This window comes from Salmo salar, chromosome ssa01, assembly GCF_905237065.1.
Source record: "Salmo salar chromosome ssa01, Ssal_v3.1, whole genome shotgun sequence".
Classification (NCBI taxonomy): Eukaryota; Metazoa; Chordata; class Actinopteri; order Salmoniformes; family Salmonidae; genus Salmo; species Salmo salar.
Window position 1 is genome coordinate 87,653,859 of NC_059442.1, and position 22,814 is coordinate 87,676,672.

The window sequence follows — 22,814 nt, forward strand, 5'->3', positions numbered from 1 at the left end:
AAAAACGAAAAACTGCAAAGTTGTTCATGGAGCAAGAATAACGGCTGCCCTATCTTTCAGCGCCATCTTGCTATACCTGCAACAAAGTGATAAATAAGGGGCTGCTTGAAATGGGGTTATAAACATGGCTCTATCAATATATTTTTTTTTTTTTAATTTATTTTTACACAATATAACACATCTTCTGTCTGAAATGGGTATAGGTGGCTCTTCATTTTCCATGGTTTTTACACATTACCACTTTCAGATATACAAAAAAAAGCTTGTATAAAAATTGGGCATAGTAAATTCGTGGGATTTTGGTTTGTATATGAAAGGGAAAGAGAGTAGGAAGTCAACCAGATAAATGTCTCTAGCCAGAAAGCTTGAACCTAGCCATACTTATTGCCATGTTTGCGGTTCCCTTGTGAAATTGGGCTACTTTCAAAACAATGTTGTGGGTTGCGGGTTTTTGGGATACTTCTAAATTGCACTGTGGCCGCCATGGCATTTCTCTTAAAAAAATAAAAGAATATAACCTGCTGCTGCTGACTATCAGGCAGTGAGGTAGGCTGTTACTGAGTGAGTGTTGAGAGCACTGGTTGAGACTGCTGCAGCGGGCAACTGATTCACAAAGATAGAGCAGCACTCGCACACATCATGGCAACTTCTTGCCAGTTGTAGGTAGGCTATTTACATTGGTCATTGTGGAGACACTTATTTTCAAATCTTTTTCCATAAAACATATTAAAGCGTAAGAACTGATATAACGGCAACAAAGCACTGGAAAACGACTTTAGGCGCACTAGAGCGCTTTAGATAAATTCGCTCAGAGGTGGTATAAATAAACTGCATTCTAATGTCAACATTTCTTATGGAAAACCATATCAAGCATAGGGTTTTATGCATGCTCAGTTCTTGGGACTTGAGTCCTGCACGAGTAAAATTTGAAATGGAAGTTATGTTACGTGCTTCTGTTATGGGGGGAAAAAATCCACAAAAACTGACGTTAAATATGGAGAACGATAGTTTTTCATCTGTTGGCCATCCAGTAGGCTATTAATAGGCTACTGTAGCCTACAATTCGATACAATAAATATGTTGAAATTACAATATCACTGGAGTCATTGAAAATCAATTTGTGACACTTGTGTAACCTACCAGAACTGGCAAACAGATTTAATAAATAGCTTATAACTTCAGTTTGTTGTTGTAGCCTTGTGTTATTATGATATTATTAATAGCCATGTTTAATTAAATTGGAAGTAATCAATTGTAATCATGGTCAAAGCTCTATCGCAAATATATCATTCTCCACATTTAATGTCAGTTTCATTGTGGACTTTTCCCTAAAATGAGATACTGGGATATCAGGAGCCATAGGCTACCTGCATCTAGCTCAGCAAGCCATGGCAAAGTTGAATTGCAATTATTAACTCAGATTTTAGTCAGTAGCCAGTCTATGCCTATTGAAATGCATCACTCGCAAATAGGCAATTTGTAACGGGTTGTAGTCTTAACATCTGGCACATAACAGCACAATTGCCAGAAAATTGCCAAAGACTCATTTTTTTTATGTCTGTCCAACTTTTATCACTCAAACTCTCCTGTCGGATGGATCTGTAGTTATGTACATGCAAACTGGATTTATTTACAATTATAAACTGGGTTGTTTGAGCCCTGAATGCTGATTGGTTGAACGCAATGGTATATCAGACCATGTACCATGAGTATGACAAAAAATGACCTTTACTGTTTTAATTACGTTGGTAACCAGTTTATAATAGCAATAAGGCAGTGGTTTGTGGTATATGGCCAATATACCAGGGCGTTGGGCTGTGTCCTAAGAACAGTCCTCAGCAGTGGTATATTGGCAAAATACCACACCTCATCGGGCCTTATTGCTTAATCATAGAAGTCAAAACAAGATAATCAACATCCATTGATGGAAAATGATCTAATATGGACAAATTATATTTTCTCTTCTGACATTCTTAAACTCACTGTAATTATTATTTTAAAGGAAAACCACATTTTGCTTCTTAGCCTACTTCGTTGCAGCGATATTCCTTCCTAATTCGCTCATAGCATTATCGAAAAAGGGTTTCTTGGATAAATGATGCCAGTCTTTTGGTTTCTTGGATAAATGCCAGTCTTTTGCTGCAGAAAAATAATGTTGGGCTTGTTTTCCCGGACATGTGAGCCGTTTTTGATGGGTCATTGGGCTACACATTTTTTGCTAGACCTGGCAACCCTGTTTACAGCTATCTGGAGCTGTGACCTAAAAGGAGTCAGCCGAGACCCACCACTCCGTCCTGACCGGAGTGGTGGGTCTTTTATATGAGAAACATGTAATTCTCCTTGGGTGAAGCTGTATTTGTATAGTGTAAATTATTTAAGTACAGTAATGTGTCACCGGCCATAATATTTGCAACAGTGCTAAATGAGTCATGTGTATCAGCTGTTGCAGCCAGATGACAGTATCTTCCTAGCTTCAGACTGCTATAGCTTTAAGGTTAGCTTACAGGCTACTAACATTGCCATAGATTGCATGCATGCTAGCATATTAGGGGATTAAAGCTAGCGAACAAACAAGCGAATATATAGCTAGCAAATGGTTCGCAAGTTCTCCTAAGAAACATGCACTACTAGGTGCAAGTTATCTCAAATTGGAAAACTTACTAGCTACATACAGTATTGGGTACAGTATGTATGCGCTGCTTGTTGTGGAATATTACTTGTGCTTGAACTGTCAAAGCTAACTTAAGTGGTCTAGCAGTTGGAAGCATGCAAAGCTTTTCCATCAACGAACTCTTGTCCTTTTCCCTCTTTGACAGTCGAGGACTCAAACCCACCTCTTCTGTAGATTTTCTGAGCGATTTCTCCCGTTCATACTGGGTAACAAGTTGTTCGTTATCCTCTTTCAGAAGCTCCAACTCGACTTCGTGCTCCTGGTTGTCCGCGAACACTGCGTCCAAGTTCTCCAACACTGCGACGACGAGCGGCATGAGTTCTTTCACAACGTCCTCGTCGTACTGACATATCAACCGTTCAAACTCTCGGTAAATTGAGCTCGCCAGACCCGAAACCCGTTCAGACATCATCGCCGAACTGCCAGAGTCGTCCTGGTAAAGAACTCCATCGTCCAACTCCATTTTCTTGTCCCACTCTCTTCTCGCCAGCTAGCGGGCTAACAGCAGCCGAGGAAAACGTTACGCTACTTGTGAAAGCCTGCCAGCAGCAACCCACCTTATAGTTCTGTGGTGCAGCGAGACCAAATAGTGTCCCTAAAATATAACCGCGTTACCATTAGCTACGGAGAAGATAAACAATAGTAAAATGAACGACTTTCAACAAGTTGCGGTCCCTTTCTCCTATGGACAGTTGACTTACAAGGGTGCTAAAAAGAAAAGTATCTTGCTTGCTACTTGGCTCCGCTTTTTAGTTACCCTCCCGACTTCCCAACAGATGAGCTTCTGTGTTGTTGACTGGCCCCCGTCATGGTGACGTCACATGCTAAAAGAGGGCTGGGCATGAGGGGGGAAAATTTTATCATTTTGGATATTTTGGAAACATTTTGTAATTTGTGCCAGTTTTCATTCACATCAATATTGGTCATATCTGTAATTGGCCATCTTTATTCAATGTGCCTCATCAATGTACTGTTGTTTTAGCTCAACAGGTAGTCTAAAAAATCTGCTTCGGTACTTTGCAAATGTTTGATAAATAACGTAAGCTGCCTCCAGATACAAAAATAACTACAGAAACATGACATGCTTTTATTTGTATCGTCAAACTAAATAATACACAATTCAGGATGTAAACTACTACATTACTTTGACTTTCTGTTATCAATGTTGAATTACCTGATGATGTAATATGTAAATAGCAAATGAACAGAAAAAGTGTTAGGAAACTGGAGTAATTTAGGTTACCTCGTATCACCCGGAAGTTGTTTTCATGCAAATGAACTTGTTTCATGCACTGCATACAAGGAGCAAAACAAAACACTGGTCAAGCATCGAGAGTATTGATGAGACTTATTGTTATGCGATGCATAGGCACTATTCACCCTGATCTTTGAGGAGGTAGAAGTTGTCCCCAACCACTTACACAGGGTCAGATATTGTTCATCACCCTAATGGTTAGGGGGAGGATAATCTGATCTTAGATCTGTGGTCCAGAACAATTTCTTCCTCAAGTCTCAGACATTCAGCACAGAACAAAGACAAACCACAGTTAAACAATCAACAATCTCTTCAAAACCAGCAACATAAAAAAAATAGTCAAAATAAAATCTGCATGTACACTTTTGGAATTACAGTTACACTGCAATAATATCTAACTATGTACACAAAGCACAATTGATGTTAATGACACTGACAGTTTTTCATGGAATTACTCAAAAGAAGAAAGCAATAACCAATGAATTGGCAACAAATTATGACAACAAATAAATAATCAAATTGCAACCCCCTTTCCAAAGTCAGTGAGAAAGACAGTCCTGCACATTCCTTTTATTGATGAGTCTAATTGTCTTGCCCCTTTGACTTGGCTGTTGAAGAACCCCTCATGGGGTGGGGACAAAACAAGGACAGAAGCTGGGGGGGACTTAAGACAGGGGAAAGGAAGAAACAGGACTGGAACAGAAGGACTGGGGACAGAATGGGGTCAGACTAGCGAAAGACAGTCAGGCTTGTCCTGTTCAGGTGTGTGTGTGTGTGTGTGTGTGTGTGTATCAGATGACGTTGAGGTGGCTGTTGCTAAGCGACGAGGGGCAGAGGTTGAAGGGCCTGTCCTGTGTCAGACTGCGAAGCGACAGGAGCACAGCGTCAGGCATGTGGTCGGCCATCATCCTGGGGCTGATGAGAACACTACGGAACGCCGTTTCACTGGACCACTCCACCCGGTAACGCACCTGGGAAAAACAGGACCTAGGAGGAGGGAAGGGAGAGAAAAAGTGGAGGACTTTGGTCAATGACAAAGGCAGACATGGATGTAATGTACTTAAAGGGGCAGTGTAGTTAACGTGATTTTCCTGTTGTTTATCCTTCTTCATATTTCCACACGGAGGTCAAAAATAAATTGTGAAAATGATAATTAATGCCCTTTTTGTGTAAGAGCTGTTTGAAAAAAAATCCTGGAATGTGTGTGTCACAATGTGATCTGATTATAATAGACCATGACTATTCATCTGGGCAAGGGGGTAGGCTCGAAACCGTCCTATCAGCCAATCATTGCTGTGTTTGTAAATACAGTTGAAGTCAGAAGTTTACCTACACCTTAGCCAAATACATTTAAACTCAGTTTTTCACAATTCCTGACATTTAATCCAAGTAAAAATTCCCCGTCTTAGGTCAGTTAGGATCACCACTTTATTTTAAGAATGTGAAATGTCAGAATAATAGTAGAGAGAATTATTTATTTCAGCTTGTATTTCTTTCATCACATTCCCAGTGGGTCAGAAATGTACATACACTCAATTAGTATTTGGTAGCATTGCCTTTAAATTGTTTAACTTGGGTCAAACGTGTCGGGTAGCCTTCCACAAGCTTCCCAGAATAAGCTGGGTGAATTTTAGCCCATTCCTCCTGACAGAGCTGGTGTAACTGAGTCAGGTTTGTAGGCCTCCTTGCTCACACAAGCTTTTTTCAGTTCTGCCCACAAATGTTCTATAGGATTGAGGTCAGGGCTTTGTGATGGCCACTCCAATACCTTGACTTTGTTGTCCTTAAGCCATTTTGCCACAACTTTGGAAGTATGCTTGGGGTCATTGTCCATTTGGAAGACCCAGTTGCGACCAAGCTTTATCTTCCTGACTGATGTCTTGAAATGTTGCTTCAATAGATCCACAATTTTCCTCCTCATGATGCTATCTATTTTGTGTAGTGCACCAGTCCCTCCTGCAGCAAAGCACCCCCACAACATGATGCTGCAACCCCCGTGCTTCACGGTTGGGATGGAGTTCTTCGGCTACAAACATAACGATGGTCATTATGGCTAAACAGTCCTATTTTTGTTTCATCAGACCAGAGGAAATTTCTCCAAAAAGTATTTTCTTTGTCTCCATGTGCAGTTGCAAACCGTAGTCTGGCTTTTTTATGGTGGTTTTGGAGTAGTGGCTTCTTCCTTGCTGAGCAGCCTTTCAGGTCATGTCGATATAGGACTTGTTTTACTGTGGATATAGATACTTTTGTACCGGTTTCCTCCAGCATCTTCACAAGGTCCTTTGCTGTTGTTCTGGGATTGATTTGCACTTTTCGCACCAAAGTACGTTCATCTCTAGAAGACAGAACTCGTCTCCTTCCTGAGCGGTATGACGGCTGCGAGGTCCCATAGTGTTTATACTTGCGTACTATTGTTTGTACAGATGAACGTGGTACCGTCAGGCATTTGGAAATTGCTCCCAAGGATGAACCAGACTTGTGGAGGTCTACAATTTATTTTCCTGAGGTCTTTGGCTGATTTATTTTGATTTTCCCATGATGTCAAGCAAAGAGGCACTGAGTTTGAAGGTAGGCCTTGAAATACATCCACAGGTACACTTCCAATTGGCTAAAATGAAGTCAATTAGACTATCAGAAGCTTCTAAAGCCATGGCATAATTTTCTGGAGTTTTCCAAGCTGTTTAAAGGCACAGTCAACTTAGTGTATGTAAACTTCTGACCCACTGGAATTGTGATACAGTGGATAAGTGAAATAATCTGTAAACAATTGTTGGAAAAATTACTTGTGTCATGCACAAAGTAGATGTCCTAACTGACTTGCCAAAACTGTAGTTTGTTAACAAGAAATTTGTGGAGTGGTTGAAAAACGAGTTTTAATGACCCCAACCTAAGTGTATGTAAACTTCCGACTTCAACTGTATCTTAAAATTTGTTTCCTAATGCCCATACGATCAGCCTGAGCATTTCAAGAAACAAAGGAGGCTCAGGGAAATAAATGATCCAAAATTATTTTCAATAAATAAACAGTGATTTATTACGACAAAGTGATGATTTCAAAATAACATTAAAGACTCCATGCAAGGAGAAATGTACTTTTTTTTTTTACAACCAAAATGGTGTACTTCTGAACTTCAGTAACGTTATATTCCATTTTGTATGACTCAAGCAGTTTCCCCTATCCAGGTGTTCCATTCTCTGTGTAGGCCGCGTGGAGAATGGAGGGAGAGGTATCACTCAAGTCGCAACAAAATGGAACATAACGTTGCAGATAAAGTCGGAATCACACAATTTCATGTGTACAACATCTAAAAGACCCGCATCACTATACTGAGAGTGTTTCCGTTTCTAAAAGGATGTCTTTGGGTGTTTTTGGAGCATTTGTTCATGTTTTGTACGAGCCCCCATACTTCAGAACGAGGAAGTCTCACCGGTTGGACTAAGTTTCTCAAAAACAAGTGACATCACAAAAAGTGTCTGAACACTTCTATAAAATCCTAAATACAGATCTGGTTGTAAAAAAGTTAACTTTGTGTGTGTGTGCCTCATACACACCTCCGTGACGGCCCGTCCTCTGTAATGTGCAGTATACGTCCCGGTAAGAAAAGTGGCAGGTGGGAGCCGTGTACAGGTGACTCCTCGGAAGCCAAGCCTTGATAGGACGATGAGCTGCGAATCAGCAGTGACTCCTCCCCCAAAAGCGGTTGGTTAAGCTCCTCCTTCCGTCTGTTGTCCATCTCAGTAGGGAAGTCATCAGGCTCTCCCCCAAACAACTCATACCAACAGCCCTGGAGCAGGATACGGTACTGAGAGGGAGTGGGAGAGAAAAGGAGAAGGAAGAAGTCATCAGAAATCATCAAGGTCCCTCTCCAAAGTTAGGATTCTGCCCATATCATTTTACTCATAATAAACTTAATTTTGGATTTGAATGATAATGTTCTCACCTTGGGCTTATTGCAATTAGAAACCATTTTTAGTATTCTCCTCTTCAAGTCCTCCATGTTGGGATAACTCAACCTGAGAGATGGAGGAGAGAGAGAAAATGTAATCTGTGCAGCCTTTCAACAAAACACAGAACAAGCACTTGAACGCTAACTCGGAGAGAAAAAAATAGTTTGAGAGGGCGGTGGAGTTGCTGTCCTTTTCTGTGTGCCTGTAACAAGGGGACAGATCCTAAATATATCGTCTCCATCGTACACCATAGCCCTTTCACATTCAGACTCAGAAATCAGGAGTTTCCACTGGAGTCGACACACTGAGTCGGTAGAGCATGGTCCTCTGCAGCTCAGTCGGTAGAGCATTTTTAAAAAACATTTTATTTAACCAGGTAGGCCAGTTGAGAACAAGTTCTCATTTACAACTGCCAGCTGACCAACATAAAGCAAAGCAATGCAACAAAAACAACAGAGTTACACATGGGATAAACAAACGTACAGTCAATAACACAATTGAAAAATCTGTATACAGTGTGTGCAAATGAAGTAAGGAGGTAAGGCAATAAATAGGCCAAGTGGCGAAGTAATTACAATTTAGCAATTTACACTGGAGTGATATATGTGCAAATGAGGATGTGAAAGTAGAAATACTGGTGTGCAAAAGAGCAGAAAAACAAAAACGGGATGAGGTAGGTAGTTGGTTGGTTGGGATATTTACAGATGGGCTGTGTACAGCTGCAGCGATCAGTAAGCTGCTCTGACAGCTGACGCTTAAAGTTAATGAGGGAGATATAAGTCTCCAACTTCAGAGATTTTTGCAATTCGTTCCAGTCATTGGCAGCAGAGAACTGGAAGGAAAGGCGGCCAAAAGAGGTGTTGGCTTTGGGGATGACCACTGAAATATACCTGCTGGAGCGCGTGCTACTGGTGGGTGTTGCTATGGTGACCAGTGAGCTGAGATAAGGCGGAGCTTTACCTTGCAAAGACTTATAGATGACCTGGAGCCAGTGGGTTTGGCGGCGAAAATGTAGCGAGGACCAGCCAACGAGAGCATACAGGTCGCAGTGGTGGGTAGTATATGGGGCTTTGGTGACAAAACGGATGACACTGTGATAGCAAATTGGATGCAGTCTGAGTAGAGTGTTGGAGGCTAATTTGTAAATGACATCGCTGAAGTCAAGGATCGGTAGGATAATCAGTTTAACGAGGGTAAGTTTGGCAGCATGAGTGAAGGAGGCTTTGTTGCGAAATAGGAAGCCAATTCTAGATTGGTCCTCTGTAGATCAGTCGGTAGAGCATGGTCCTCTGTAGATCAGTCGGTAGAGCATGGTCCTCTGTAGATCAGTCGGTAGAGCATGGTCCTCTGTAGATCAGTCGGTAGAGCATGGTCCTCTGTAGATCAGTCGGTAGAGCATGGTCCTCTGTAGATCAGTCGGTAGAGCATGGTCCTCTGTAGATCAGTCGGTAGAGCATGCACTGCTAGGGTTATGGGTTCGATTTCCGGGGCCATCCATACGTAAAATGTATGTACGCATGACTAAGTCACTGGATGAAAAGCATCAGCTAAATGGCCCATATTATTATTACATGCGGAGGAACAAGTGTTTCCCAGTCCCTATCCTGGTCCACTGTGTGTAGTAGTATAATTATAATTTTTTTTAACCTTTATTTAACTAGGCAAGTCAGTTAAGAACAAATTCTTATTTTCAATGACAGCCTAGGAACAGTGGGTCAACTGCCTTGTTCAGGGGCAAAACGACAGATTTTTACCTTGTCAGCTCGGGGATTCGATCTTGCAACCTATCGGTTACTAGTCCAACGCTCTAACCACTAGTAGGCTACCTGCCGCCCCAAATAATGTGTAATAGTGAGAAACTCATAACAGAAACTCATTAATAGAACACAGTTTGTTTCAGGGAAACAATTTGTCTGAGATAAACATGGGAGCACAGAGGGTCTCCATAACCAGAGGGATGGGTTGAGAGGGGCTCCTCTCCTCCTCACCTTGGCACCAAGTCCTTCCCCAGAACCACAGACACTACAAACTCCTTGGAGTAATCAGCCAGGGCTTTACTGCAGAGAGAGCACAGAGGGAAATCAATCTAATACTATGTACATTACACCAAGTTAAAACAACGCTTGATGTAATGCTAAGCATGCATTCTTTTTACGTGTGTTGAACTTGTTACCTCATGAGTCCCCCTGGTGGAGAGAAGGCGTAACACCGCAGGGTGGGAAAGGAGCTCCGTAATAGAATGGCCAGGAGAGAGGCTGTACCCCCTCCAAGACTGTGGCCTGTGATGACTAGCTTGTACTCCTGAAAAAACACACAAACACACACAGTTGGTGCTTTTACGGTTATATACAACTAATGTACTTTCTCTGAAAGAGGAAAGGTAAGGGTTCTTACAGGTGCGATGGTGAAAGCCTGGTTTAGAATGCCGTCGTTGAGGAGTTTCTTACAGATGTAGCTGGCTGCCTGAGACATGCCCTGTGGAACATAAGAGGTTACACCAGCTCATGTCTACCAATACCTCCCTTCGCAGATGAGTTATAATATGATAGAAATTCTAAGAAATTAAAGCTCAATAGAAGTTAAGTTTAGTCCCGTGGCCCCGCTGGCAGCACCAGGGTTGTGGGTTCGATTCCCACGGGGGCCAGTACGAAAAGGTACCCACTCACTACTGTAAGTCATTCTGGATGAGAGCGACTGCTAACTGACTAAAATGTAAATGTAATGTGATTATTGCACCCACCTTGTGAGCATAGCATGTTCCTGACACTCCCTCTACTGGCAGGTTCTCACAGTCTGCAGACAGGTCAGTCAGCAAATCCTACACAGAAATGTACATTAACTAGTGAAAGATTGAGATGGATAGACAGGAGGTTTGGAGTGATGAGAAGTCTCACCCGTAGTGACAGTGTTCCTCTGATAGCCACCAGTACTGCCTCTCTCTTATGGTCCAGAGCCACAAAGAACGGAATCTCATAGATCTGGAACAGACAGAGTTATATTTATCAGTACTAGAGAATTCAACACTGGCCAACGAGCAGCACACTAATGGGGGAATAGGATCTCACTTGAGATTTGCCCTGAGTTGAAGTACCTGGTTGTGAAAGCTAACGTAGATGAAGTCTCTGTACTGTAGGCCGGTGCTGTGGAGGACGGAGGAGAAATGGCAGCCCATATTGTCTCCTCCGACAATGTCATACTCAGCAGACTGGGTCTTACAGCTGAAACATACAGTATATGGGCATATAGGTGTTTACAGTACATACAGTGGCAATAAAAAGTATGTGAAGCCTTTGGAAATACCTGGATTTCTGCATAAATTGGTCATAAAATGTGGTCTGATGATCTAAGTCACAACAATAGACAAACAGTCTGCTTAAACTAATAACACAAACAATTATACGTTTTCATGGCTTTATTGAACACACCGTGTAAACATTCACAGTGCAGGGTGAGAACAAGTATGTGAACCTTTGGATTAAATAACTGGTTGAGCCTCCTTTGGCAGCAATAAACTCAACCAAATGTTTTCTGTCGTTACAGTTCAGACCGGCACAACGGTCAGGAGGAATTTTGGACCATTCGTCTTTCCAAAACTGTTTCAGTTCAGCAATATTCTTGGGATGTCTGGTGTGAACTGCTCTCTTGAGGTCATGCCACAGCATCTCAATCAGGTGGAGGTCAGGACTTTGACTGGGCCACTCCAGAAGGCATATTTTCTTCTGTTGAAGCAATTCTGTTGTTGATTTACTTGTGTGTTTTGGGTCGTTGTCCTGTTGCATCACTCAACTTCTGTTGAGCTTCAATTGGTGGACAGATAGCCTTACATTCTCCTGCAAAATGTCTTGATAAACTTGGGAATTCATTTTTCTGGACGATGATAGCGAGCTGTCCAGGCCCGAGGCAGCAAAGCAGCCCCAAACCATGATGCTCCCTCCACCAAACTTTACAGTTGGGATGAGGTTGATGTTGGTGCTGGGCATTTTTTTCTCCACAGTGTTGTGTTCCTTCCAAACAACTCAACTGTAGTTTCATCTGTCCACAGAATATTTTGCCAGTAGCGCTGTGGAACAACCAGGTACTCTTTTGCCAACCTCAGACGTGCAGCAAAGTATTTTTTGGACAGCAGTGGCTTCTTCCATGGTGTCCTCCCATGAACACCATTCTTGTTTAGCATTTTACGTATCGTATACTCGTCAATAGAGATGTTAGCATGTTCCAGAGATTTCTGTAAGTCTTTAACTGACACAAGGATTATTCTTAACTTCATTGAGCATTCTGCACTGTGCTCTTGCAGTCATCTTTGCAGGATGGCCACTCCTAGGGAGAGTAGTAACAGTGCTGAACTTTCTCCATTTATAGACAATTTGTCTTACCGTGGACTGATGAACATCAAGGCTTTTAGAGATACTTTTGTAACCCTTTCCAGCTTTATGCAAGTTAACAATTCTTAATCTTAGGTTTTCTGAGATCTCTTTTGTTGGAGGCATGGTTCACATCAGGCAAGGCTTCTTGTGAATAGCAAACTCAAATTGTGTGAGTGTTTTTATAGGGCAGCTCTAACCAACATCTCCAATCTCACCTGATTGATTGGACTCCAGGTTAGCGGACTCCTGACTCCAATTAGTTTTTGGAGAAGCCTATGGGTTCACATACATTTTCCAACCTACACTGTGAATGTTTAAATTATGTATTCAATACAGACAAGAAAAATACAATAATTTGTGTGTTATTAGTTTAAACACACTGTGTTTGACTATTGTTGTGACTTAGATGAAGATCAGATAAAAATTGAATGACCAATTAGTGCAGAAATCCAGGTAATTCCAAAGGGTTCACATACTTTTTCTTGCCACTGTATGTGTTTACAGTACATATGTGTGCTTGTGTTTTTGTTCATGTAGTTGCTTAATACACTGATGTCCAGTGTTTTTGATATTGCTGTTAACAAATATGTAGGACAAATTACTTTCATACCCCGGCTCAAAAATCGATGAGCACATTAAATTAGAGGTACCACAGTCTTACCAGTCCCTGCTGAGTTTGCAGGCTCCGGTGAGAGGGTTGGAGTAGACATACATGGGCCAGCCATATGCAGCTACAGCAAATTGCATACAGTGGGCTGCCTTCTCCAGCTCTGCCTGAAGATCTTCTGCCTACGGAAAACACAGACACCAAGGCAACTGATTGATTGATTGACAGACTCACTGATTAATTGACTGACTCCAGTACTTACGATAGGTGATGAGGGACTGTGAGATAGGGCCTCGTCTGGATCTCTACACTGCTCCATCTTATCCTGCTCCTGGTGTAGCAGAGCCAGACCTGCTGCGATGTCACTGGGAACCAGGTCTGTATCCTACAATTACACAAAGAAAACATGATTACTTAAAAAATGAACAAGATGTGCATGCACGTACACACACCCTGTTTCCTTTACTTACCGAGAAGAATCCACTGACAAGCTGAGCTATGCTGGAGAAGGCAGCTCTGTGGCTCTCATCCCGAGGCAGGCAGCAGCAGAGGAGCCTCAGCCTGCTCTCCCACACCCTGACAGCCACGGAGCGGGCAGTGGACAGGAGCTGGGAGCCCTGACTGCTCTCCAGGTCCCTTACTCCCAGCAGCTCCTGGGACTGAGACCCAGGATGGGTGGTGCCTAGCGGGTCGAACACAAACAGCACCCCCACCCCTGTGGACAGCAGCAGAATCCAACTGCCAGGGAGGGAGACGGGAGAATGTTTCACATCATGTAAACTGACAATGTGTATTCATGGGGCATGTAGGCCTATATGTGTTGCCCTTAACCACACGTAAACATACCACAGTATACGTTCAGGGGGAAAAAATGAGTTCTTCCAACCCACCTGGCGACCACTGCAGCGATGACGGCCCCCACCTCAGCAGGCCGACAGCCGTGGCTGTCATCAGACACCCAGATGGCCCCCAGGATGGCCCAAATTATCTCAGGGACGTACAGCATCGCCCGCACGTACACCAGCACCGGGATGGAGCGTCGCGGGCCTGGGTTAGTGATAGTCCCTAGGGAAACAAAGCAATCAGAGATGAGTTCCATGTTGACGATATATGTTATGATAAACAGACCTGTTTATTTTTAATATATTATTATGAGTGGTAAACAAAAACAATTGACATATCACACCAATTCTAAACTCTGTGGATAATTCATGTAAATTCCTCATCATATCATAACAGTAAAAGTGTGCCGGATTCACCTTGAGCGCTGACGTAGACGATGGCACATAGAGACAGGATGATGAAAGCCAACAGGATGAGTAGAACCACCAGGTAGCTGTGTAGAACTCTCCCACCAGAACAGTCAAACTTCCCCTTATGGAGAGTGTACAGTGCCAGTGTCCCTATCCACCTGTAGGGCAGGACAGAGGTACATATTGATTTTATTAGATCATTAAAACATCAATGCAATACCAGCAGAGGTCACTGCAGCAACCTTTGGAAGGGTGTGGTTGTGGGTTGGGCATAGCAAGGAGGATAACATAGATTTTCTTGCTTTTATAATTTTCGATTTAAATAAATACAAACCAAGAGGAGAGAATAGGCCTTCAGCAGCTGCCTTGCTAGTTGTTACAGAGTGTGGGATCGAGGTAGCTATGACTGACAGCAGTCTTTAATACTGCACGTGGGAAATGACAACACTTATGAATCATCCCTCCGTTTAAATATCGTACCATTAATGTCGAGCTCACTTTTGATAGGACAAGTTTAATTGTGTGGTAACAACACTTACCATAGAACCCTGACGAACAGCTCAAAGGAGCCGGGGAAGACCAGATCGTCGCTCGCAATTCCCCATCGCCGGCCAAACGCTACCATTCCAGGCATCTTGACATAGAGAAATCTCCCTATCTAGCAAATAAAAGTGAACAGCTAGCTAACTGGCCAACGTTAGAAATTCTGAATTGTTATCTCTGGGTGAAGAAACACTACTTTTTAAAGATTGCCATTTCGCAACACCCTCGATCGACCAATTGTTGTTGATGTAAAGCCAAGGGGACGTCGTTAATGTGTTGACATTGGACTGGTTCGCTAGCTAGAACGTCACCGGCCGCAATTTTAAGAGTTCGTTTATAGCTAAACTACCGCACACTTCTTCACAATCTAATTGTAATGTCACGGATTTGTAACAAAAAACAGCTAGATCATTTTTGCTTCGTTGAATTCAATTTGCTAGCTAATTTATCAAGCAGTGCGCTAATGATACTGCGATTGCGCACCAGCTTGACCTGTCATTTAATTCCTGGTAAATTCCTGGAAGCCATCGTCAACGTAGATTTATACATTTGAGGAAAAGTACAAAAAAAGCTCCCAAAAAGAATGATTAATATAGTTAGCAGGCTGACAGTACAGTATAGGAGCAGACAACAAAGCTACTCATAGGCTGCTCGAAATGTTTTTCTTGTGATTGTGTCCGACTGTTAAAAGACCCCAATCAAACGATGTGATGTGAATATCAGTTCCACATCGGTTGTCCAACATTTGCATATTTCCATGAGGTTCATGAGATTTGTGTTGAATGAGCGAATTCTGTTATGGCGTTTTCATAAGAAAAATAAAGTCTCCAAGTACTTTAATTGTTTTGTGTTCTAAGCACAAGACAATGTAAAAAATACTTGCATACTAAATTATTTTTATAGGCCAGGCTGTGTGCAATGTAGCCCAGGTTGAGGCAAAGAGAGTGACTAAAGGACCATGGTTACACACACAAATCTAGAGGCGAAAGAAACGCACACCTATTTAGACGAGGCGCTGGCTATCGGAGTGGAACACTTGAAAAATAAAAGGAGAGCCGCACACTCTAGGAGCTCAGATGCAAAAATTGAATGTCCAACGTTTCGACAGACAAGCTGTCTTCATCAGGGTATAATGACAAATACTGCGGGGTGACTCGTTTATATAATCTCAAAAGACACACAGGTGTCTGTAATCATGGCCGGGTGTGGCCTGATATCATTGGTTAATTCTCATATATTAAAACAGACGTTACATTTTTGCATCTGAGCTCCTAGTGTGTGTGGTTACACATACACAAAACCATACAACTCCAATTATGTATTGTATTCTACTTTTATTAAAATGTCACTTATGGAAGAAAAGTATAACTGCAGTAATATGAAAATAACATTTACAGATTGACCATGTTAAACAAAAAAACGGGGAAATTATTTATCAGGCTACAATCTTATCAACTCTGTACACATCTTCTGTTATATTATGCAAAAAAAAATTACATTTCAATACTATGATGTACATGATCGTTGATGTACATTCAACAGCGTTTTACGTTCGAAAGCTTTTCCACAATCCAGGCACTTATAAGGCTTCTCGTTTGAGTGTGTAGACATGTGTCTCTTCAGGGAGTCATGGTAGTTAAAGCGTTTGTCACAGAGGGAACATGAATACGGCTTCTCCCCTGTGTGAGTCCTGTAGTGCGTAGTGAGAAAATTGGCTTGAACAAAGCCCTTTCCACAGACGTTGCACTTGAACGGCCGCTCTCCAGTATGGTATCTCATGTGTATCTTTAGTTCAGCTCTCGACCTGAAAGCCTTATCACAATTCTTATGATTGCATTTAAAAGGCCTCTCCCCCGTGTGAATCAGATCATGCCTTTTCAACGAATCTGCACAAACAAACTGCTTACCACAGTACGTACACGGGTAACGCACCCCACCGTGCTGAGTCTTCTCGTGGTTCGCACGGGAATTACTAAGCCTGAAAGGTTTCCCACAATGGCGGCACGGGAAGCGATACTCTGTGGATTTTTCACCATGGCTATTCTGCATGTGTTGTTTCAGGTCAATGTTGGTGTAAAAGGCCTTGCCACACTCCCAGCAGAGACAAGGCCTGTCGTCAGAGTGCCTTTTCTCGTGTTCGACTAGGTCATAATTGTAGATGAATCTTTTTGGACACTGGGAGCACTGTAAGGGGAGGTTCCCGGTGTGAACCATCTCGTGTTTGATGAGGGAATGGAACTTCTTGTAGCTTTTCGGACAATGGGTGCAGACGAACGGCCCGCTGAACTTATGGACATCCAGATAGTGCGTTCTGAGGTTTGTGAGCATGAAGCTCTCCTCACACATGCTGCACTGAACAGGCCGGTGCCAGAGCTTGTGTCTGGTTAAAGTTTGTAAGTCAGGCAATACCTTTCTGCACCCTGCGCAGTAGAGCGGGCCGTGGATAAGTTTGTGTTTCCTTAGTTTTGATTGGATAGTGAATGTCTTCTCACATTTGTCACACTCAAAACGTATGTCGAAGCTGTCGAGCTCAGCAGCGTCAACTGTCTGAACCTTGCAGTAGCGTCTGAGATGGGCCCTCAAACCTCCGCTGTGTATGAACTTCATCCCACACTGAGGATGAGGGCAGGAGAAAGGGCGCTCGCCTGAGTGAGTTCTCATGTGATACTCAAAGGCGCCAGCAGTCACGCTTTTACCACAAATACGGCAAATATGTTTTTGGAAAGTTTTTCGGTCAGGCTTCTTTGCTGTGCTGGAACACTTGGGTCTTTTGATCTGGCTGGGTTCTGGGTCGTAAGACAGGTCCTGGTGTGTACTGCTGGTGAAGGACGAGTCACTGTCCTCAGGTGTTGCCTCAAGAGGAAGACCACTGGACGGCTCTGTGACCCCTCCTTCAGGTGATGGTTTCTGGACTGTTTCCGCTTCTCCGAGAGAACAGTGGCGATTCTCTGAGTGAATCTTCATGTGGGTACTCAAGTATCCAATGCGATGCACAATCTTGCCGCACACTTTGCACGTTCTACGGTCTATGGAGGATTGTGCGAATTCTGTCTCACACGTAGTAAACGGAGTACTACTGCCCTCTCCAGAGGGAACCTCCTCTTTTTGCTCTGTTCCAAACAGACATGACTTTCTGTGAGTTTGCAAATTGTACAAGTGCTTGAAAGTCTTCTGACAATTGCGACATTGATAGGTGCGACCGTTGTTATGGGTTTGCATGTGCTTTTTCATGTCTGAAAAGCGGGATAAGACACGTCCACACACTGTGCATGTATTGGGGTTTTGGGGTGTTTTAACTCTTTTGCAGACACTGCGTTTCTCTTCTGAAAATTCAGTTTTGGCTTGTTTCCATTCTCCTGCTAGCAATGTCTTCATCTTACACCCCCTGTTTCTTCTCACTGGTCTTAAGGGCAATGTTAGGTTAGTGGTATTAATCCTTTGTATCTCCACTGAGGGCTTGTGAAGCATGGATGTTATGATCCTATCAGACAGGTCTATGCTTTTCATTTCTGCAGGGCTAGGTTCTCTGTGTTTCTTTCCATGAGGCATGCCACTGGCATCACTTCTCTCTCTTTTGTGCCTTTTGAGCTTATTCTTCTTGACTAAAGGCTCCATCGTCCCATCTTCCCCTAAAACCGTCACAGTTTCATACACTGGTTCCACCTCTTCAGTCTCTGGGTCAGCAAACTCTGCATCATCATCCTCCTTATTTTCCTTTCTCTCACATTCCACGCTCTCCTCTCTTTCTACTACATCCATACTTGTCCCCGGTTCCATCTCTGTGTACTCTGTCAATGTTGCAGAGTCCACCTCCAACTCTTTGGTGAATGTATCCATGAAGACATTCAAGGATGATACTGGTGTTTCTGACTCTGTCTGTTCTGTTGCAATCACCACCCTTTCTACAGGAGGGAGACAGAGAGCAGAGAGAATGCAGTCCCCGTCGGTGGAAGACAGAGTATCTAGAAAAGGATAGTATGGTTAAATAAAGAATAAATGTTAATGTCCCCAACTGAAAAAAAATCTAACATCTACATGAGTCCTGAAAGATGCCTACCATGGTTGTCTAGCAGGCCGAGGTCTCTGTGGTACTGAAGCAGGGTTTTCAACTCTTGAGGGTGAGACACAGACTCAACACATTCCTCCAGAACAGAGGGAACATTGCTGAGCAGCGAGGAAGCCTGACAATGACGAATACAGAGTTAGAAGGAATATAGGTAGAATTCCCACAGTGCCTAAATGTCAAGTCCATGGTTCCTCTATATGATCTTAGTTTATTTCTACTAGTACCTGTTGGAAACTTGATACGGGAAGCAGCTTCTCAAGTCTCGAAAGAAATTGCCATACGAGTTTCTGGATAGCTTCGTCATAACTGGGACCAAATTCTACAGGAAAAACATCCTAAAACAGTGTAAAGAAATATGAGCTATGGAAACCTCTCAGAAGAGATTATTTAAATTGTTGAAATACACAGCAGTCTTGAGGAAATGGCCCAATGCTATTACATAACCCACATACTGACTGACCTGGAAGAAATGTTCTCTCTCATCAGGGTCTTTCAGAAGGGTTTGAACCAGCCCCAGGAAGTTGGATTCAGATAACCCTACCTCTGCATCAGTCGCCTGAAACACAGAATATAAACATGTTGCCTCCATTAGGACATCTAGACGATAACTTGTCATTTAGGCTGCATATGTTTTTACAAAAATGCACCAATGTCTTATCAGAAATATCGCTAAGACTGACTGATTTAGACATTAGCTGAGTCTCTGCCCTAAGCAGCTCACCTGTGTCCCCCAGAGAGGTGTGAGGGTCTGTATCCTGTCCAGGTGTGGCTGAATGGTCTGGAGGTCTGTGATTGGCTTGGAGCAACACAACTCCAGGACCAGCTGAAACCAGAGAAAACCAGTCAGGAGACATAGTGGGTACAAGAATACTAAATATGATCATCTCATCTATCCAATGGTTTGATTAACACTAGCCCACCCCCCCCTTCCTCACACGTGCTCGAAGACCCAGAATAAGTTGGGCCCTCTGACTGTGATTCAGAAGCTCTGGAACCATCTCTGTGACCATGGTAACAAACTCCTCCAGCATCCCATAATCCATCACTTGTCTCTGCTGGACCGTTTGCCAGATGGCTGCTGAGACCAGCCGCAGTGGTGGAACCATGAGGCGCAGAGAGGGGAGAGGAAGAGGGGGACCTGAAAACAGAGAACTTGGTTGACGAGGACAGCAATGCCAGTTTTGTTACAACTGATTCCGTTCAGACGAACCATAGACTGAGTCATCAATAACGCCACCCCATTGTTTCCTATGTGAAGTCTCAGTTGCACATTTCAAGATCAAGTAGTGTCGTTTTAACGCTTCACCATCTTGCTTCATGGAGCAGTTTTTGGAAACATTGAATGAGATTTTTGAGCTCCTCAAGGAAGCGTCCTAAACAGTAGAACAAAGTTTAACATTTCCAAAATGTAGTATACTTTAAAATGCCCGGATGTCATACTCATTTCAGCTTTGACAACAGCTTATCAATTAGATACGGGGGTGCTAACCACTTTTATTTTGCCCGGATGTGATACAGCCTGGATTTTTACCAGGGACTGTAGTGACACCTCTTGCACTGAGATGCAGTGCCTTAGACAGCTGCACCACTCAGGAGCCATTTATTTTACTTTTTTTTTAATGTAGGCCTAAATCATAATCATATTGCAGGGCATGTCTCTCTTTTTCTGACAAGACTTGTGTATTCCCGCTCCACAATAAATATTAGGCTACCATTTATTCGTCGCTCATTCAATTGCCAACCATGCTCAAACGTAAATAGACCGGTAGTCTATGACAGTATTTATTTATTTTCCATTTATTTAACCAGGTAGGCTAGTTGAGAACAAGTTCTCATTTGTAACTGCGACCTGGCCAAGATAAAGCATAGCAATTCGACACATACAACAACACAGAGTTACACATGGAATAAACAAACATACAGTCAATAATAGAGTAGAACAAAAGAAAACAAAAAGTCTATATACAGTGAGTGCAAATGAGGTAAGTTGAGGCAATAAATAGGCCATGGCGGCAAAGTAATTACAATATAGCAATTAAACACTGGAATGGTAGATGTGCAGAAGATGAATGTGCAAGTAGAGATACTGGGGTGCAAAGGAGCAAGATAAATAAATAAAGTATGGGGATGAGGTAGGTAGATAGCCCATCTGTAAACAGCCCATCTATGTACAGGTGCAGTGATCTGTGAGCTGCTCTGACAGCTGGTGCTTAAAGCTAGTGATGGTTATCTGAGTCTCCAGCTTCAGAGATTTTTGCAGTTTGTTCCAGTCATTGGCAGCAGAGAACTGGAAGGAAAGACGACCAAAGGAGGAATTGGCTTTGGGGGTGACCAGTGAGATATACCTACTGGAGCGCGTGCTACGAGTGGGTGCTGCCCAGTATGGGTAGGCTACAGTATTGCTGTGCAATAGGAGCTCAACATAGTAGCCTACTTAATCTCAGAGTCTATACCAAGGCAGGAGATAATACATGATTGTGTTTCTAATAAAACAAAATAGTAAACAATTCACCTTTTGCATAGACATGTGGGCTGTAGGCAGCATTTACTTTTAAATTGTTCAATAAACAAATCTTGCAGAATGAAAGGCCAGTGTTTGGCACTCGCTATATGCATGCATTTTGTTTGAAGAAGTCACTGCAAAAGATTAAAACATTCTGCCCACACCTCTACAGAAAAGTGATCAAATGTTCTATTCTGTTTTTGTTACCATAAAATGTATCAATGAAAACAGTTAAAGAGATACTTTGGGATTATGGCAATGAGGCGATTTGTGTACTTCCCCAGTCAGCTTAACTCTTGGACACAATTGTTATGTCTCAGCCTGCAGTTTGAGGGAAGTTGCTAACTCGTGCTGGTGTAACTGTTAACTAACTTAACAGATACCCTTAGTGGGTTCCCGAGTGCCACAGCGGTCTAAGACACTGCATCTAAGTAATTGAGACGTCGCCACAGACACCCTGGTTCGATTCCAGGCTGTATCACAACCGTCTGTGCTTGGGAGTCCCATAGGGCGGCGCACAATTGGCCCAGCATCATCCAGATTTAGCCGGTGTAAATAAGACTTTGTCCTTAACCGACTTGCCAAGTTAAGTAAAATAAAAATACCAATAGACGTCCAATCATTGCGCTAACGCCAGTTGGCATTGGCTCACAAAACTACATCCAACTTCCTTCATACTGGACACAGATACATAGAAATGGCATCCACACGGTCATTTGACTCTGGGAAAGTAGATAAAAAGCTTAATTTGCAAGAAGCCGAAGTATACCTTTAAATCCCAAAAATGTGTGGGGCAGGCTACTTCTAGAATCTCCATTTACTCCAGAATGTAGTAAAACATCTAGGCACGGGGTGTTAAATCAGTCCCCTGCTTTCTGGAAACAACAGCCTGCATTATCGCGGTTGGCCTTGAACTTCGTGCCATTAATGAGAAGGGGCAGTCGTTCTACGCTGCGATGAACAATGCAAACATGGATGGTGGATGGCTAAGCTAATACATGACTAGCTAGCTTGAGTTCTTTGGTAAAGCTACACATGGCTAAAATAAATGCAATTCGACCCGGACAGTTCGCAGGTTTAGCAAAGAGCGTGAACTTCACTGGCTAGCGTTAGGTAAAAGAGAAAAGGACGTGCACTTCGCTGGCTAACGTTAGCTAAGTTAGATAGCTAGCTTCTCTGTAGCGTTACTAGTTTGGATCACAAATTCTACTGCATTTTACCATTTTTTCCTGAAATGTGTCCGCTCATCGTGTGGTATTCGCTCCAGTCACATCTATACTCAAAAACTGTGGTGTTGTTTTATGGTTTATCAAATTAATTTCCGGTCTTAAAGTTCATGAATGTGAGGCGCCAAAGATTTGCCTCGGGAAGCGCTCATTGACAGAGAGGAAGAGGCGAAGTAAGAGAGTTTACTCCGCCCAAAATCTGTCCACGAAAATAAAACCACGAAGTGAGGATTTTATGTATGGAGGTCAATGAGAGTATCGAATTTGGTCAACAAAAACATTTAATTGCTACGTGTGTCTTATTTGATCGAATATTAGTTAGGTTGTTACTAATCGGATTATTTCCATTGTTGAGTGGTTGCTCGACTATCTTGTCAA

The 22,814-nt window shown here is 42.7% G+C and overlaps 3 protein-coding genes across 6 annotated transcripts in view; all 3 read right to left on the reverse strand.

Annotated features, from left to right (window-relative positions):
• The window catches only part of LOC106609079 (C-Jun-amino-terminal kinase-interacting protein 4), a 61,220-nt gene extending 57,748 nt beyond the window's left edge, over positions 1–3,472 (reverse strand). For 2 of the 3 annotated variants that reach the window (XR_006771000.1, XM_014207478.2), the window contains exon 1: positions 2,835–3,472. Coding sequence is in view for 2 of the 3 variants with exons in the window: in XM_014207478.2 (XP_014062953.1) it covers positions 2,835–3,134 (300 nt within the window). In the remaining variant the exon portion in view is untranslated. The remainder of the gene's footprint in view (positions 1–2,834) is intronic. The other variant, XM_045723687.1, reaches the window with a different exon arrangement.
• Positions 3,473–3,738: 266 nt separating this feature from the next.
• On the reverse strand, positions 3,739–15,418 carry LOC106609120 (diacylglycerol lipase-beta). The gene is made up of 15 exons (XM_014207570.2): positions 14,638–15,418; positions 14,105–14,256; positions 13,736–13,910; positions 13,316–13,583; positions 13,108–13,230; positions 12,900–13,027; positions 10,966–11,092; positions 10,769–10,852; positions 10,615–10,692; positions 10,269–10,349; positions 10,048–10,175; positions 9,863–9,931; positions 7,868–7,940; positions 7,479–7,729; positions 3,739–4,913 (listed from the first exon to the last, which is right to left on the reverse strand). Exons 1-15 carry the CDS (start codon positions 14,730–14,732, stop codon positions 4,718–4,720), a joined length of 2,028 nt encoding a protein of 675 aa, XP_014063045.1. The 5' UTR covers positions 14,733–15,418; the 3' UTR covers positions 3,739–4,717.
• A 537-nt stretch (positions 15,419–15,955) lies between these two features.
• Positions 15,956–22,708, reverse strand: LOC106609110 (zinc finger protein 184). 2 transcript variants are annotated; one of them, XM_014207556.2, is made up of 7 exons: positions 22,431–22,708; positions 19,643–19,845; positions 19,429–19,530; positions 19,168–19,263; positions 18,932–19,042; positions 18,699–18,822; positions 15,956–18,543 (listed from the first exon to the last, which is right to left on the reverse strand). In XM_014207556.2, exons 1-7 carry the CDS (start codon positions 22,456–22,458, stop codon positions 16,148–16,150), a joined length of 3,060 nt encoding a protein of 1,019 aa, XP_014063031.1. In that variant the 5' UTR covers positions 22,459–22,708; the 3' UTR covers positions 15,956–16,147. The 2 variants fall into 2 exon arrangements, with proteins under 2 accessions (XP_014063031.1, XP_014063011.1); XM_014207536.2 differs by having other exon boundaries at positions 15,956–18,603; positions 22,431–22,707.
• Between the last annotated feature and the right edge of the window lie 106 nt (positions 22,709–22,814).

What these genes read in the sequence shown, in the direction of transcription:
- LOC106609120 (XM_014207570.2), bottom strand. Translation starts at nt 14,732, where the DNA reads ATGCCTGGAATGGTAGCGTTTGGCCGGCGATGGGGAATTGCGAGCGAC. An exon ending in ACAGTCCCTCATCACCTATC is followed by an intron (nt 13,028 to 13,107) that starts GTAAGTACTGGA and finishes TGTTTTCCGTAG; the next exon opens with GCAGAAGATCTTCAGGCAGA. An exon ending in GAACATGCTATGCTCACAAG is followed by an intron (nt 10,350 to 10,614) that starts GTGGGTGCAATA and finishes TATGTTCCACAG; the next exon opens with GGCATGTCTCAGGCAGCCAG.
- LOC106609110 (XM_014207536.2), bottom strand. Translation starts at nt 22,458, where the DNA reads ATGAGCGGACACATTTCAGGAAAAAATG. An exon ending in AGAGAGAACATTTCTTCCAG is followed by an intron (nt 19,043 to 19,167) that starts GTCAGTCAGTAT and finishes ACACTGTTTTAG; the next exon opens with GATGTTTTTCCTGTAGAATT. An exon ending in CGGCCTGCTAGACAACCATG is followed by an intron (nt 18,604 to 18,698) that starts GTAGGCATCTTT and finishes ATCCTTTTCTAG; the next exon opens with ATACTCTGTCTTCCACCGAC.